At 31.4% G+C, this 18,914-nt stretch overlaps 1 protein-coding gene across 1 annotated transcript; it reads left to right on the top strand.

Moving 5' to 3' along the window:
• Positions 1-8,703: 8,703 nt before the first annotated feature.
• On the top strand, positions 8,704-10,140 carry LOC129873008 (caffeoyl-CoA O-methyltransferase-like). Its single transcript, XM_055947982.1, has 5 exons — positions 8,704-8,845; positions 8,958-9,037; positions 9,142-9,286; positions 9,382-9,513; positions 9,615-10,140. The coding sequence occupies exons 1-5, from the start codon at positions 8,768-8,770 to the stop codon at positions 9,906-9,908; spliced, it is 729 nt and encodes a 242-aa protein (XP_055803957.1). The 5' UTR covers positions 8,704-8,767; the 3' UTR covers positions 9,909-10,140.
• Positions 10,141-18,914: the final 8,774 nt, after the last annotated feature.

Raw genomic sequence — 18,914 nt, 5'->3', positions numbered from 1 at the left:
AAATGGGTGAAATTCTTACCTATTTGACTTGTATTTCACCTTATAAGTTCACAAATAGAAACCCAACAAATTTTTATTACAATTTTAAATTTATTTCATAAATTCACAAAATTCATTTAATATTCTTGAAGCTTCATTAAGCTTATCAATGAAGTTTGTCAATTTACTCATACAAAATTCGAAAAATACTCATAAAATTGAGATTTTGAGATGGGTAATGTGAAAAAATGAAAAGGGCTAGGGGTGGTGTTGGCTTGCAGCAAAAGAAGAAAATTTTGAGAAAGTATTTGAGGGTGAGGCAGTGATGTGGGGGCGTTAAGAAGAAGGAGGTGAGAATGAGGCGAGGGGCGGGGGGGGGGGGGGATCCAAAGAAGAAGGAAAGAAGTGGAATGGAAGAAGAAATCTGTTTAGGTGGGGGTGGGGTGGGGGGGAGGGACTCCATGCTGAAGCCTTTAGAGAAGATAACTTCTTCATCTTTTTTTTCCCCCCCGGTGTTTTTCATGTTTTTTTTAAAATTTTAATGCTTTTTAATATAAAATATTATTTTCACTTGTTTTTAAACGGGTGAACGCATTATTCCAAGTCATCGATATTAATGCCATATGTGTTTGGTCAATGGTTAGAGGTATTTAAAATATTGTATTTCAGAAAGTTTAAGAATTTAGTTGGCAAAATCATAAGTATAAGGATCCAATTTATAGACAAAGCAAGTACAAAGGTTTCCTAGATGATTTTACCTAATATTTAATTAAAAATATGATATAATAAAATAATAATAAAAGATAATTGATTTGATGAATAGTGTATTTGGTGTTACACTATTTACCCACCAAATTTAATACTATATTATTCACACATCAAATTTAATGTAAAATTTAGTATGAAATAAAGTAACTTTACATTAAATTTTATACTAAATATAATATTTAATGTAAAATTTGGCATCAATTGGAGATGCGCCGGCTCTTCACATATATACCTTCTTTTAAGTCGCTTTTCTTGCGATAGAAAACGTGGCTATATCTAATTGGATAAGAATATCACGTATCCAAAAGTAGATATCTAGTCTACATGCAGGACCACTGCAAGTATGAAAAGTAGGCATCATCAACCGTCACTCATCCCCTTTCCGCACACGCCAAGCAAATAGCCTTTTCGTGATTTCCCGAGGCTTTGAGATAGCGCCTAAGCCGACGTGTCCAACTGTGAGGATAAATTGTCTAATTTTATTACTTTTTTATGTTATTCTTTTTAATTTAATAATTTTATTGTCTTTTGAGTTTGGTTATTATATTATTTAATTTGTTAATATACAAGTCTTCTCAATTACAAAATTTTAATATAGATTCTTTACTATTTAATTATTTTAAATACTTGATTTTTATATTACTTTATTTGCTTGAAAGGTCTATTAAAAATAAATTCTATTTCATAAAAGGAGTAAGAATAGGTAATCCTTGATACTTCGACGTTAAAGTAAATTGAATATGTTGTTGTTGTTAAATTACCGGATGGTTAATGTTTATGAGCAGCGTGAGTAGAGATGCGTGCCAAAGGGACCACGCTATCAGAACCTGTACTACTAATTAGTACTCACAAAGTCAATAATGATCTCAAATCTTCTTGCACTCTGACATTGACTCTATCTATCTTCTGGTCCAAGATCATGTTTGAGAAAAGTACACAAAAATATTTACACATTTTGGTTATAAAAAAAATTTATTATATCTTTATATTTTTTTATTTTATTTGAAAATTAATGTTTAATAATAAAAATTTTAAATTCAACTTTAAATTGTATTTCAAATGAATACTTCAAATTTGTATTTCACTTTTAATGTTATATTCAAGTGCATTTCAATATGAACATTAATTGTTTTAAAGATATTTTTATAAAAAATATAAATAAAAACAACTCTATTTTTTATTTCAATTCCATAAATTTCAAAAAAGAAAAAATTATTCAATTTAACTTTTAAAAGCAAAAAATGCAAAACAAATTAAAACGTAAATGATTAATTTTGTGATATTCCTATCACTCTCCCAACTCATCGATGGATCACTATGTTTAACGTAGAGTCTAAAGGAGGAGGACTCGTCAATAAACATCTCCACCAGAGTGTAAGAAAAATGAAGCTCAAAAGGATACTACTTATCAGACAACCTTATAATTATGATTGAAAATTTGGGTTGAGGTGATGAGTGAGGAAATGTTTGAAAATGAGTAATAGTTTGAACTTTTGTATGAGATAGTTGCACAATTTAATTTTATGTAATTAATATATAAAGGGTTTTAAATAGAGGTATGAACGGATTGAACTGAGTGTGGACGGATTAAAATGAACTGAGTTGATAAATGAGTTAGGTTGAAGGAGCGAAAATGTGGGTCATAATCTTATTCGTCTAATTCTTATTAATTTTTAACTGATTTCGTTGTTTTTTAATAATTTTTTAGTACTCAATAAACTTATTTTTTTCGTTATTAGGGCTATATATATAACATATTAAATAAATAAATAAAAGTTTAAAAACATTTTGATAAGTTTATCATTTGGTCAATTTATGCTACATATCAATCCAAATTTTAATAGGCTAAAATGAATCAGACTGAAATATATTGAGCTAATAAGTCAGTGGATAAATAACTCGCCTAAACTTATACAAGGAGGCCAGTTGAATTTGACTTTGCCACCTTTAATTTTCAATGTTTAAATTGTGTTTGACTCGTGAAAAATTAAATATTAAATCATCACAAGACATACATATTTAAGTGGGTAAATAAAATATACCTTCTATAATTAATTCTTTTAATGATATGGACACGCTAATACCCCGAAGCAACTATCATTAAGTACCTACTATATTTTATAGGTAATTTTTGTCAAATTAGAAAATCATAAAGTACAACGACTAAATCATAAGACTACTTTGTGAGTGATAAGAGAATTTGAAGAACAAATTTAAAATAAACGAAAAAGATCTTAAAATACTTTCGAATTATTGAAAATGGTACAAAAATGTCTTTCATCCATCTATTGGGCCTAAAATGTCTTTGACATCCACCTATAGGTTCAAAAATAACCTTTTTGGACCTAAAATGCCCTTGACATTCACGTGTTTAACCAATAGATGACCCTTGAATAAAGAATGTCATTTTTGGATTTAAAGATAGATGTCAATGACATTTTAGGCCCAATAGATGAATAAATGACATTTTTATATCATTTTCAATACTTCAAAACACATTTTAAGCCTTTTTCGTTAAAATAAAAATAATGTTAGCAAATTGGAAAATTTTGACTTGCTTTGAGTACTACTTTCCCTAGTCCATGTTATAATCAAGTGAATCGAGTCGTTGAAAAAAAAAATGAGTCATCTTTCTTTATTTCTTTTTCTTTATTCACATTGAGAATAAAGGGAAAAAAATAAACTGGAGACAAGGTTTGGATCTGTTGATCTATAAAAACATTTATGAAAAGTTTCTTTACTCTCTCCGTTTTGTTTGATCTTAACTTGACACAAAATTTTATCAAAAAAAAATATTAAATCTTATAATCTTAAACGTACTAAGATACGTTGAATGTAGTAAAATATCTTTTAGTTTTGTTATTTTAAAGCGTAGAAAATTGTAATTAAAAAATTGTGCAAAAGAGAAAGAATTTTTATTTTTAAACGGATTAAATTAAATAAATCAAACAAATTAAAGTTGTTGTCATTTGATCAGGTGGTCACGGGTTAAACCTTAGAAACAGCCTCTGACAGAAATGCAAGATAAGACTGCGTACAATAGAGTCTTGTGGTCGGGCCCTTCACTGCACTGGGCTGCCCTTTTATTGAGCCGAGGGTCTTTAAAAAACAATCGTCTTACTTTGATAGAAATAAAGTCTACATATACTTTACTCTTTTCAGACTCACATTATAAAATTTTACTGGATTGTTGTTGTCCTCGTCGCAGTAGTTGGTAAGCCTTTTACCATTGTTCACCTTTTTCACAAACTGGATTGTTGTTGGTACGTTGAAAGAGTCATATAACATTTTTTAATGAGTCCAAAATATAATTGGTTGACAAAAATGTAGCTTCAATGAATAGATATTTTCCAAATGTCTTATCAGCTCTAGATTCGATGTATTTAAAAAAATCAAGGTTGGTAGTTAAATGTTTGTCCCCTGGCTTTCAAATTTCATTTGTGCTTAACTTATTTTTCAAACTTCAAATTATAATTTATTTTGATTGAACATTATCTAAATATACAGTAAAATATTTTTATTAGTGAACACTTTTGAAGTCGATCCGGCTCGTGATTTTTATAAAAAACTTACATGTATTTTCTTAAACGTTATTATATAAATATGTTAAACACATTAAATTATCTTCTTTAGTTATACACATTAATTTTAATAAGTCATAAAACCCTACAATTATTCCAAATGTGGTTGATAAATTATTAGTTTATTTAATTCATTTTCGTTGTGTATTTGATTAGTCTCATAATTTAATAATGGAAAAAAACACCATGTCAATTGTCATGCTAACTACAAGAACAACACGTCATCGAGGGCAAAATAAGAATATCAAGATAAATAATTTTTTTGAATATAAAAGTATATAGATTTTTATCGAATTAACCAGAAAAGTATATATGATACAAAATGGAGTTAACGGAATCGTGAATACTTGAAGAAATTGAAGAATAATTTGTTTTTATTTTGAAAAAAGAAGGGAATCAATCAAAGTCCTAACTGAAAATTGGTTACGTGATTTTTATAAGTTGGGTAAATTCATGCCTTTTTCTCCTCTTACTAAACATCTTGATAGTTTACGTGCATTATTCATGATTGAAGATATGGAACAACGATGAAGTCCACCTAACTTGGGGATGGCATAATCAGAAACATGCTATTGACCAATCAAAATAAGCCCTATCAACAAATATTTCGAAAGAATCTACCATCCATTATGACAGTTTTTCAATTACATACTTAGCAACTCAAATGTGTGGATAGAGATCACATTATGAAAAATGTGAATCATAGATATTAGCAAAAGTCGATGCCGTAAATGTACCCCCTCCTTTCACTTATATCACGTTTAATTTGTACTCACAATTATAACACAAGCTATGCAAGCTCTTACTTTTCAAGTGACATTATTGTATGATTACTCGGGAACTCAAATTACAATTCATAAGATATAATTTATTCTCTGCAGTTTGTTGCTTTTCAGCCTATTATTTTTATCGATTGCTTTGATTGTTTTCATTATCAAATTACTTAACATATATCGTTGTGCACCTTTAAACTTTAAACACAAATTCAATTGTTTACATTGTAACACACATGCTATTCATACTTCATAGCGGCGACAACATTCAAGTTATTTCATTTTGAGGAATTTTTAGTTGGACCCATCTATTAACATAAATTTCACTTAATCCGTCTATTTGTCATCTATATACATATGATATTATATATCATATATTGACAAGTATCGTCATTGAAGATCGATTTATCCTTCAAAAAAAAATATTCTCAGTCATTTATGATATTCACATAGTACATATCATATATTGACAAAAAATAATAAAAGTTAATCAATTCTTTTTTAAAAAATACTCCTTCAGCTACAAAAAAATTGAAAATTAATGGCAATGAATTTAGTAGCGAAACATTTTCCATTGCAACATAATAATTGATTAGCAATAAAATTATTATTCCGACAATAAGTGACGACGATTAGATGAAGTTGCAATTATTATTCCGACGTTTCCATCACTTTGACATTTTGTTTGAATGGTTGTTAGTTGTATAATATTCGGAAAAGGGTCTAAAATGACCTTCAACTATTGAAAATAGTATTAATATGTCCCTCATTCATTTATTGGGCCTAAAATGTCTTTTGACATCCATCTTTAGGTTCAAAATTGACCTTTCCTTTAACAGAAAAGGGCATTTTACGCCCAATAGATGGATAAGAGCATTTTTATACCATTTTCAATAGTTCGAGGGCATTTTAGATTTTTTTAACCGAATTTTAATTAAATAATTTGAATAATTTTTTTAAACACGTGGCGGCTATCTATTGGTTATAATTTAATTATTTAAAATTAATTATAAATCAAAATTTATTTAACAAAATTTTTATTAAATAATTTGAATATTTTTTAAACATGTGGCGGTCATCTATTGGTTATAATTTAATTATTTAAAATTAATTAAAATTAAATTTTATTTAACATAATTTTAATTAACTAACTTGAATAATTTTTTTAAACACGTAGCGGCCATCTATTGGTTATAATTTAATTATTTCAAAATCAAAATTTATTTAACATAATTTTAATTAAATAATTTGAATAATTTTTTTAAACACGTAGCGACCATCTATTGGTTACAATTTAATTATTTAAAATTAATTGTAAATTAAAATTTATTTAACAAAATTTTAATTAAATAATTTTTTTAAACACATGGTGGTCATTTATTGGTTACAATTTAATTATTTAAAATTAATTATAAATTAAAATTTATTTAAAAGAATTTTAATAAAATGATTTGAATAATTTTTTTAAATACGGGTCGGCAATGTATTGGTTAAAGTTTAATTCTTTAAAATTAATTATAAATCAAAATTTATTTAACAGAATTTTAATTACGGAAAAGGGCCTAAAATAGCCTTGAATTATTAAAAATGTTACAAAAATGCCCCTTATCCTTCTGTTGGATATAAAATGACCTTTTTCCGTTAAAGAAAAAGTCATTTTTGGATCTAAAAGTGGATGTCAAAGGCATTTTAAGCCCAATAGATGGATGAAAGATATTTTTGTACCATTTCCAATAGTTCAAGGATATTTTAGGCCTTTTTTCCGTTATTTTAATAGATGCATTTTCGAAAAATATTGCATTTTAAGCCCAATAAATGGATGAGAGATATTTTTGTACCATTTCCAATAGTTCAAGAATTTTTTAGGCCTTTTTTCGTTATTTTAATAGATGCATTTTCGAAAAATATTCTTCAGAGGAACAATTTTCAAAAAATGACTTACCAAAGTCCTTTTTAATTGTTATATTCTGTTTTTCGAGAGTCTATTTGATTATTTAAAGCTAAATAGATTATATTGATTTGATATTTTAAAATAAAAATTTAAATATTCAAAAATTATATTATTCAAAATTTGTATAGCTTGACAGTAAAAGTTTGGTGAGTGGACCAAGGCTGCCATTCTTGACTCCCCTTCTCAATTCTCATAGTGTGGCAACTGAGCAACCGAGGAAACTTTCTATCCAGGTCATAAAAATTATTTATTTATTTTCAGAATAATTTTTTATTATATTTAAAAGTTATTTGGTCATAAAACTTACAGTTCTAATTTGAAATTGCTTTTCAAATTTAGAAAACAACTTATAACATATTTTCTAATTTTATAGTTATATTTAAGTACATTCAAGTACGAATATTATTTCAAATATTGTTTGCAAAAGATAACCAAATACAACTCTTTGAACTACTTCAATTCCATAAATTTCAATTTAATTTAAAAAATATGTAGTTCTATGGCCAAACACCTAAATTCTAAAGTTTCAGGTTGACATCAGTATGTGCTATTTCCATGTGTATGTATACAAGTAATTAGCAAATTTTCCCTCTTTCTTTACACTAGTCTAGCAATGTTAGAAACGAATTAAACAAATTAATCAATATGACAGTATCCTATAATTTGAGCTTAATTCATGAATATTAGAAGGAGAGCCTTCAAAATTAGTGGAACTTTTGAAACATTAACATTTAGCTCCCGTTTGATTATAGATTTAAAAGTTGGAATGTGAAACTTGAAAATTTGAGTTTTTGAAATTGCCATTTTTGAATTTTGGTGTTTGGACATTCATTTTAGTACTTGAAAAAAATCAAACTTTTGTGAGTAAAAGTGAAATTTCTCCCATACTAGTTTTTGAAACTTGAATTTTTTTAAAAAAACAGATTTACAAAATCTCACAAATATTTATTGATAAATTTTTAAAATTTTATCCAAAGATTTATGGTAAACATAACCTGAGTTTCTTGCCTATCGTAGTTATTGCCTTTTGATATGTGTTACTATTCATTGTGTATTTTTTTTGGTTACCGCACAATATCATTGTTGTTATTGTTTTTTTTTTCTATTGAATGCTCTATAATGCTTTCCTCATTCATTTTTGTATTTTTTTTAATAATTATTTTGATTTATATATTTAAATTGAGAGCTTTCGAAAATAACGTCTATGTCTTGTTAATTAAGCATAATACGTTTGTACACACTTTCTCAAACCCCGCATGCAAAATTACATATATTTGTTTTTTCATAGTTATACTAATCCTAAGGCTTCTTAAGAAAAAAAAATCAGCTGTGCGTTGTCCACTTGACATGATTTCCTCCAAATAAAGAATACTTTTGATCCTAAATTCGTCAAAGAAAACCCATAAATTATATACTGAAATTTGAAATATGGGGAAGTGAGCTGGGTATTAGTAGGTAATGGATAATGAAAGTCAAACAAAGGAGTTTGTTCAATTGGTTGTATTATTGTCCCACAAATTGTAAGAGTATGAAGCCATAAGGAGACTTCACCAACTTCCTGTCATTTTCAGCCAACAACTCTTTACACGTGTCTTGTTTTCCACTACTATAAATTCAGCTGTTTTTCGTCTATACAAAAGCAGGTTGCTTACTTAAGACTTTTATCTATTTCAGAAACAAAAAGATAGTTAAAAAATATCCACAAGCAACTAGCAATGGCAAGCAATGGAGAAAATGGAAGACATCAAGAAGTTGGACACAAGAGTCTCTTGCAAAGTGATGCTCTTTATCAGGTAAAATAAATGCAAATTTAAGGCCACGTACAAGAAATTAATTTACTAGTGCAAAACTTTTTTATGAACGTCATGTTGATCTTGATAAATTGTTTGATTTGTGTTTGAACAGTACATTCTTGAAACAAGTGTGTACCCAAGAGAGCCTGAAGCCATGAAAGAGCTAAGAGAGATTACTGCAAAACACCCTTGGTAACTTTACCCCACACATTTTTTCACTTTCGTTTATCCAATTGGATAATTAAATATTGTAGCTGAAACTAACTATGAAACCTTCATTTGGTGGAAAAAAACAGGAACCTTATGACCACCTCTGCTGATGAAGGGCAATTCTTGAATATGCTTCTCAAACTCATCAATGCCAAGAATACCATGGAGATTGGTGTTTTTACTGGTTACTCTCTTCTTGCTACTGCCATGGCTCTTCCCGATGATGGCAAGGTAATTTTTTTTTTTTTTTTACCAATTGCTCACAATCTAACAAATGATAATTGAAATTAATTTTAAATTGTACTAATTTGCTAAAATTGATTCAGATTCTAGCCATGGATATCAACCGTGATAACTATGAGATTGGTCTTCCAGTAATTGAAAAAGCCGGTCTAGCTCACAAAGTTGAATTCAGAGAAGGCCCTGCACTTCCTGTTCTTGACCAAATGATTGAAGACGTAAGTACCTAAAATTCCATGAACATAACAAAAATAAATAAATTGATAACTTGTCTATGATGGTTAATTTTAACCCTTTTTTAAAATAATATTTATAACAGGGCAAATATCATGGATCATATGATTTCATATTTGTTGACGCTGACAAGGACAATTACTTGAATTATCACAAGAGATTAATCGACTTGGTCAGGATTGGTGGAGTAATTGGATATGACAACACCCTGTGGAACGGATCAGTAGTTGCACCACCTGATGCACCGTTAAGGAAATATGTTAGGTATTATAGGGATTTCGTATTGGAACTAAACAGAGCCTTGGCTGCTGATACCAGAATAGAAATCTGCCAGCTTCCTGTTGGTGATGGCATCACCCTTTGCCGTCGCATCAGTTAAAATATTCATATAGTACTATTGGTGGCACCCAAAAATGAAAGGGCACGCTACAGGGCTCATGAGTTATGACAATGGAGGATTTTTCATTTTGAAATCCCCTGTTTTACTCATTCGTTTATTTTTATCTTTTTTTCTTCTTGTTTTGTATTCTTGCGAAGGTTGCATTGGCTATATTACCTAATGCTTATTTTACAATGTAATTTGATAAATAAAAAAGAAATTCAAGTGCGAAGATGTCAATGTCCAAAATGTCATATGTCAATGGGGCTAGTGGGGAACCTGTTAGGTGACACCCATGACCAAACAGGTGTGGAAATGCAGTTTAAAACCAAAAGAAAAGGTTTGAACAAGTAAAAGTTGTTTATCTATGTTGAATGGATTTGTCCACTATCACTCAGGATAGGTCCCTGAACAGAATAACAATGTAAAGACAGCTAATGCACGTAAAGGAAACAAACGATTTTTATATGAAAATCTTCTTACTCAAGGAAGAATAAACATGACCTGTTCCACAGGGTTTAGCAACCAACTTCACTAAAGATGCAAGAGCAAAGTAGTCTATTACAACCTATTATAACTAGACACTAATCCTCTCCACCTCTCGGCTTGCAATACTTCTATTACAAGAATTTGAGCCTAAGCAATATAACTATTGCCACTACCCTAACTAACTCTAGTTGACATAGACTTTGAACACTCCGATCATGGCTAACTTTAGCAATGACTTGAAATCTAAGCAATAAAACTATTGCTCATTACACAACCACCCTTAGGTTAATGTAAACTTCAACTCACCGATTCTAGGTCAACACTTAACCAACAACCCAACACACTTATAAAAATAAACTGATCAATGTTCCTTTATAGTGTAGAAATTGATCTTACAATATTTAGCATATAAGACACAACATTACAACAAAATAACAATCTAAAAAACGATTCTTCAATAGTAGCTCGATTAGGTCCCTTGCTGCCTTGAGGAAGTGTTTTTTCTTTTGAGCATACATACCTTTTTCCTTTTGCCTTGTAAATATGATGTGGAACTAAGTTGTTTCATGTCCTAAAGATAGTATTTAACATATGGACAAAACAACCTAATATTTTTTGAATGGCTGGACATCTCGGTCTTTCAACTCCACAGCAGGTGGTGGCAACTTGTACAACTAGTCTCCATTTGATTTGTGATGCATATCATTCATGGGTCTAGGTCCGCCGATCAGCTCCCATGATTTATCGATACACAAAATATGAATATGCATCTCTGCTATAGTGTTGGTTCCCATTCGATCTATGACACCCATCGTTCATGGGACCAGGTCCCCTAATCAGGTCCCATGGTTATAGTCTCTTCTGATTTGCCCACCAACCACAACAGGTGATGACAGCTTTTACAGCTGGTTCTCATTTGGTCTGTAACACACACCGATCATGGGACCAAGTCCGCCAATCAAGTTCCATGGTTTGTTGATGCATCAAAATTTAAATTATAATATTTTTCTTCTTTTTGATGATGACAAACCATGCAGACGTGTGTTCATGTTTCTGCTAACTAGATTCCTATACTTTTCCCCTGTCGGGTAGTTCCCCTTTATCACATAGCTTCATAATTAACATGAACATATAACTTCCCCCTATCAGTATGCATTTCTTGTCTCCCATGTCTTTCTTTGCTTTATTTTATTGTACGATAGTTTGTTAAATCATCAAAACCCAAGATATAACATTTTCTCCCTTTTTGATGATGAAAAACTATTCCCTCTATCGACATTATCTTCCCCCTTTCATATGAACCAGATTCCTTGATCCGAACTGGCTACATGTCAGTAATACTTCTTCCTCCTTTTGGCATCACAAAAAAAATTTGAACAGTAAACTAAGTAAAATAATATGCACCCTCGGTAAATTCATGAACACTGGGCAAAACTAACATTAATAAACTAGCCAAGAGCAAGAAAAGAAAAATAGTAGACAGGGAGGCGAGTTTTCATTCATAGTTCATTAGAATAGCATCAAAAACATTATATTAACAAAAATGCATAAGGAAACTGATCAGTTATAGCTATGAATATATCAAAGAAATGCACTTAGGATAAAAAGAAAAGAAAGTAGGACTAGGAAGAGGGAGGACGAGGATAAAGAGAATGGAGAACCATCATTAAGCGCTCATTTTCAGTAGTATAAGCATATAATAATTGTTTGGTCAGGTTCTTCACTTCACACTGAAACTTTTGCTTTCAGCAGTTAAGACATGAACTTCTGCATTCACATAAGCATTTTATTTTTGAAAATTCTCATCACAACCTGGTCCTTGAGTCAGGCCTTGTTGCCAGATGATTTTTAAATTAGCAATTTCAGCCTCACGCCTTGCCATTGCAACAATCATCTTCTCCAGATCCTGCCTTTAGTTTCTTTTGTTGTCCTAAAAAGTCTTGACACTTAGGACGTTGTTTCGTTGCCCATTCTTCCCTCAACACACTCACATTCAATGAGAGTGGTTAATAAAAAGGATTGTTTCACTGTCCCTATACACCTTTTGCAAGATTTATCTTGTAGTAGGAAAATACCTTGTTCAAGAATTAACTGTAGGAAAATTCATGTTTTCCATCCCTTGAAGTCATAACCTTGTGCATAGGACTATAGAAATTCTTACTCATTAAGAATTTCTTTAGGAATCTTGCTCATTTAGGTCAAACTCTGAACTACCCACTCTTTTTCAGTTACTTGGATAATTAATCTATCTCTCTTTTCTTCTGATAGGTCACCTTCAAACATACATTCAGTTAAACCTTTGGAGATAGGATCAGGTTGAACTAGAGAGCTATTTCTTAGAGAGGTTTTGAGACAGTCGAATTTGGAACTGACAAAACCTTGAAAGGAATAAAGGTCGTCTTAGGAGAAGAAAGAAAATGAGTGAAGGACATTTCAGGTGAGGGGGAGATAGGGACTTGTTGCCAAAGAATGACTTTGAAGGAGAGAATGGTTTAGACATTGTAGGAATTTTGAGAATTTTACACATTAGAAATCAATGAGTGCCAAGAATGTGACAACACTTCAAAAAAGTATGAGAAGACACATGATATTTTTTAACAGTTCTCAAAGGTATTTTAAATAGCAATAGGTTTGATACTAACCTTTGAGGAAAGACCTGGTCCTTCTCTTGAACTCTTTTGAAGGATATTTGCCTTGAGTCTGTCCCATCAATTTTTCTTCTTAACTAGTCCACCATGCGGGTATACTTACAAAAGGTATAAGACTGAATTTAGACCAAAAGATACACATCACTAACTAGTATCCTGTTCCTTAATCATAACCAATGAAAGGGTTGACAATATCAACTTGGGCGAGTCAATTCAATTAGATCAACCTCAACTTCAGCTCATTTTCCTCGAATTGGTCCCTATTTTAGAGCCTTTGAGAAAAGGTCTACTACTGGATTTTCAGATTTGCAAAGTTTCATGCAAATATTTTCCTTTTCTACATTGTCTCTCAAAAGTGATGCCTCACATCAATATGCTTGGTTCTCTTATGATGCAATAGATTCTTTGTCATGCTCAATGTACTAGTGTTGTCACATAAGAGTGGGACAATATTGATGACTATACCAAAATTCTCGAGTTGTTGGTTGATCCATATGAGCTAAACACAACATTATGCGGCTGCTGCATGTTTTGCCTCAATTGTGTAATGAGCTACTGAATTTTGCTTCTTTGTGCCACGGAACATCATGGAGGAAATAAAAAAAATGAGTCATTCCTAAGGTGCTTTCTATCGACCTTGTCCCCTGCATAATCTGCATCAACATAGAAAAAAAATCACCAAATTAATAAAATAGGATCAGGTTCCCTATAAGCATCTCAGAATCCTTGTAGAAACTTTCAAGTGAGACGACCAGTTCCCCTGCAAGTATCTCAGAATCCTTTTAGCACATTTCAAGTGAGACTCCATAGAATAGGTCTTGGATTCTTGCACATATCCCGACATTGTGAATAACATCAAGTCTGCTAGCGAACAAGTATAAAAGAGATCCATTGATTCCTCTATGCATAGCATCAGTCAAATATGGACTAGGTCCCTTGGTATCCTGTTTTAGCAATTGATTTGGTTGATCAATATCTTCAAAACTCAGAAGCTGCTTGACATACACTTGATCAATATCTTCAAAACCCCGGGGTTGATTGACATACGATTTCTCTTTCAAGTACCCATTGAAAAAGACACTTTTCACATTCATCATAGTCAATGCCTTCTTTATGATTGTAACCTTGGACCATTAGCTTGGATTTGTTCCTTGTGATTACACCATGCTCATCAATTTTATTTCTGTACACCAACCTAATTTGCATTTTCAAGTCCAAGGAAGAAGTGATATTGTCAAGTGGATGAGATGACTTATGCTTCTGGTTTGATCTTCTTATGAACGATAGTGGGTGAATGATACCAGGTCCACCCCTAAATAAAAGACTCAGAGAGTTGTTGAGGATCAGATACTTCTGTTTCTTCATATCTCTCGTCTCACCGAAGATGACATGACCATTTTCTTCAAAATATAGTAATATCTTATTATAGGCCCTGATTAAGCCTCTCTTAATGATATAGCATGCAATGTTGACATCTTTAGTCCAGAAATTCTTTATAAGATCAACATCAATTAGCATGGTTCTAGCAATGTCAAAACCAAGGTTTTCTCTTTCAACCACGCTATTTCATTGAGGAGTTTTAGGAGATGAAAAGTTGTAACTTATCCCATGATCTGCACAAAATCTCCACCTTTGCATCTTTCGAATTCTTTTCCATAGTTGGACCTAATCCCTACAATCTTATAGTTCAGCTTCACCTGAATGTTCCTGGCAAATGTTACCATGGCTTCAAAAGTTTTATCTTTAGACCTTAGGAACATGGTCTAAGTGAATCTCGAATGATCATCTATGTTCACCAAAATGTATTTCTTTTTTCACGTCTGCTTTGGATTTTAACTAATCCACACAGATTCATATCAATCAATCCCAGAGGTCTTATTATGCTAACTTACTTATTTTGCTTGAAAGAGGATCTGATTTGTTTCTCTTTTACACAAACTTCGTAACTCATGTTGTCTGCAAACTTCATTTTAGGCAAACCATGGACCAGGTCCCTAGCTATAAGATTGTTGAGCAAATAAGTGCTGACATGACCCAACATCTTGTGCCATAGCTCTGCATTTCAACTTTGAGCATTGACACAAGTAAGGTCATCTCCTTTGACGGTACTTAAATCAGCCACATACATATTTTGACCTTTTTTTTTAATTGAGACACTTTCACCTTAAAGTGCCTTGAGTGAAAAGGAAGCTTTCAAAATTTCCAGTCATGTGCTTTGAGCAGCCTCTATCCATGTACCAACACTGTCACCTGTTTCCTTCACTTACTTGCATATAGATCACTTGTTAGGCTTATGAACCAATTTAAGTCTGAGTTCTCAATAAGCACATAAAGGAGTAACAAATGTGTTTCTTGTCTAGAATACTTAAAAATACTTTCTTCAGTTCTTTTTCAGGCCAGACAGTCTATATTAAGATGTCCACTTCTACCAAAGTAAGTTCACAACAAGTTACCTGATATGGACATATACTTGCTATGATGATTAAAGGGAGGATCTATCATATTCAAATGGCCTAGACCCTTTCCATTGCTATTCCTCTGACTGGTCATATAAGACAACATTTTGGAGGATGTTGTCCACTTAAGTGACTCATCCAATTCATCTTTTAGTTTGACCAGGTCCCTTTCTAATTGAACATTTCTTTCCAGTGACATAACTAGTTTTAGCTTAGAATATTTTAGTCTTTCCTCAAGTTCCAACTCAATAAGTCTAGCCATGCCTTTAAGCTATTCTCCCTACTTAGAACTTACTTTTAACATTTTCATAAGTTCAGTTTTTTCAACTTTCAATTCAAGATTTTTTTTCTTTCAAATCTGATATTTGAAGAACTAAGACGGTCTTTTCATCTTGAAAAATATCAATGCTATTGTTTAGAAAGTCCTTTTCAGCAGTTAATTCACATAGAGAATCAATCAACACACATGCTAACTTCTTTAGTTTCTTGATAGAGTAAAGATACAGATTTTCTTTAAGATCATGCATTGTTACCTCTTCTTCAGCTTCATCATCAAACTTTGCCATGAAGGCAAATAGTGTGTGAAGACTTCATCATCATCCTTCATTACTAGCATGGATGCATTCTTTGAATATTTAGATTCTTCAGAATCACTTAAGGAGTTTTCCAAGACAGTAAGAGCCCTTTTCACTACATAATCAGCTATAGCTCTTCTTTTTGTTTTATTAGGGACCCGGTTCTGTTGTTTGTCTCTGTATTCTCTTTTTTGCATGGGATAATTTCTGATAAAATATCCTGGCTTTCCACATTTGTGACACAAGTTAGTGTTATTTGTTGTTCAGCTTGTGCTGCCTTTCTTCATTATTCCATCACGTTTTCTCATTATTTTGTGAAATCTTTTGGTTAGGTAAGCAGATTCTCCATCTTCAAGATTTGGTGGAGCAGCCATCTTTCAGCTTGTAGGACCTTCTCTCGGTGTTAACCGTATAAAGGATACCTGCTCTGATACCAATTGTTGGAATGGATGCGTCCACTATCACTCAAGGATTAGGTCCCTAAACAGAATAACAATGTAAAGATAGCTAATGCTAGAGATTTTCAAAATTGAACCGTAACCGATATGCCAACCGCAAAATTGGCTTATTGATATTGGATTAATAAATAAATAGTTGGGAAGCGGATTAAAATTTTATAATTAACGGCTTATTGGTTGGAGGCGGATTATTAAATTTTTTTATCGGATAAACCGTTAACCCGTTAAGAATTACCATATACTTACATTTTTATTTTAGGTATATTAGCCTCATTTAATATTTTACCATAATATATAAGAGTAATTAACTAATTATATATTTTCTTTTGTTAGTCTTAACTTCTAAAGGCTAAACTTATTTACTTTTCTATAATTATATATTTTGCCTTAAAAGATGTAAAAATGTAAACTGTAAAGAAGCTCTGTTTATTCCGAATTTTTGTTTTTCATCGCTCTAAAGTCTAACCCCGTAAGTACCCCAGGTCTCTTCATCTCTTCTCAAATCTCAAGTTTATTTGCTTAATCTTTCGCTCTTGTTGTTGGTACTGAGTAATGATTTCACTGGACATTAAAAATGAGACAATCAGTTAAAAATTTGCATTAATTTATCCATTTTATCTTGTTACTGCTCAAAATATTCTGAACTAATCAACTTTTGTTCAGTAAAAACTTGTTTTAATTAAGTTGCTTGTAGTTAATAAAAACTTTGTACTGAGTTGCTTAGTAGTCATTATCCCTATTCCCTTTGATAAATATTGCTCTTATGTTTTTGTAACTAGTAACACTTGACTTGAAATATATATTGATACAAGTGTTAAATATTTTTAGCATCGATCTTGACTTTGTGAGGCAAGTTTTAAGTGTTTAGTACTATTATCTTTTCTATCACTGCTCACTACATTTAAATAGTGAAAAAAATCTTTTTTTGTAAGGTGCGCGTTCATAAAAAAAAGACACCATAGTGATAAGAAGTTAGCCGATACAGCGTCCGATAACCGTCCGATAATTAGTAATTCGTTACCGAACCAACTGATATCTTATAGGTTGGCTAGCAGATTAGTAAATTTAAAAACCGATATCCGATAGGCCAAACCGTTAAGTGAAATTATTCGTCCAATCCATCTGATAAGCAACCCTAACTAATGCACTTAAAAGGCACATAAGATTTTTACGTGGATACCTCCTTGCTCAAGGAAAAAAAAATCATGACCTGTCCCACATGGTTTAACAACCAACTTCACTAAAGATGCAAGAGCAAAGTAGTCTATTATAACCTATTGTAACTAGACACTAACCCTCTCCACCTCTCGGCTTGCAATACCTCTATTATAAGACTTTGAGCCTAAGCAATATAACTATTGCCCACTACCCCAACTAACTCTAGTTGACGTAGACTTTGAACACTCCGATCAAGGCTAACTTTAGCATTGACTTGGAATCTAAGCAATAAGACTATTGCCTACTACACAATTACCCCTTGATTAATGTAGACTTCAACTCACTGATTCTAGATCAACACTTAACCAAGAACCCAACACACTTATAAAAACAAACTGATCAATGTTCCTTTATAGTTTAGGAACTGATCTTGCAATATTTAGCACATAAGACACAACATTATAACAAAATAACAATCTAAAAAACTATTCTTCAAAGAATATTTGGAATGATGTTCATGCTTGAATGTGTGAGCTAGAAAATAAATTATGAGTTGATTTTTAAAATTTGAAATACAACTTTAAAATTTGAAATATATTCATTTCGTTAATTTGTATTACTATAAGAAACAAATTGACCAATGCAGAATAAGATTACTCATAGAAGTTCGTTGTCTAAAATAATATTTGAACTCTGAGAAATTTAAACAAATACAACATATAAGATTGAATTTCTCAACCTCGACAAGAGGAGTTGTTCGTATGGTAAATACCTCTCACCTCCAACTCTAACATTGTGGGTTCGAGGAACCAAGGAATTAGAAAAGGACGGAAGCTCCTAGGAAGGGATAAACAAATTAATCAACCTCAACATAAATAGATAAAAAAAATTAATCTCAACCTCAATATAAATAAATATAAGTTTAAGTTCTACATATTTTCACCATCGGGTTATCCAAAATAGGATATCCTACTTGCTACACAATTGTCTCACTCCGCTCACTTTCAAAAACTTATTTGGTCCACCATCCATATGTTACTGACCTAACCATGACCTAACCACGATGTATGTTACTTAAACTCAATAAATATAATCATCCTTAACAAATGTTTTTTCGCAGAACTTCTTCACTCATTATTTGTAAGACAACAATTTCATAGAACTACCAGTTTTAAGTCGGCAACCAAGTACTTTTAATGATTATCATTCTGTTCACGTAGTT

The sequence above is a fragment of the Solanum dulcamara genome, chromosome 11 (genome assembly GCF_947179165.1).
Source record: "Solanum dulcamara chromosome 11, daSolDulc1.2, whole genome shotgun sequence".
NCBI lineage: Eukaryota > Viridiplantae > Streptophyta > Magnoliopsida > Solanales > Solanaceae > Solanum > Solanum dulcamara.
Note: the sequence above shows the minus strand (reverse complement) of the source record. Positions and strands in the feature narration are given on the sequence as shown.

Coding starts and splice junctions, on each gene's coding strand:
- LOC129873008 (XM_055947982.1), top strand. CDS start 8,768: ATGGCAAGCAATGGAGAAAATGGAAGACATCAAGAAGTTGGACACAAG. Junction 8,846..8,957: donor AAAGTGATGCTCTTTATCAG/GTAAAATAAATG, acceptor GTGTTTGAACAG/TACATTCTTGAAACAAGTGT. Junction 9,287..9,381: donor CTCTTCCCGATGATGGCAAG/GTAATTTTTTTT, acceptor AAATTGATTCAG/ATTCTAGCCATGGATATCAA.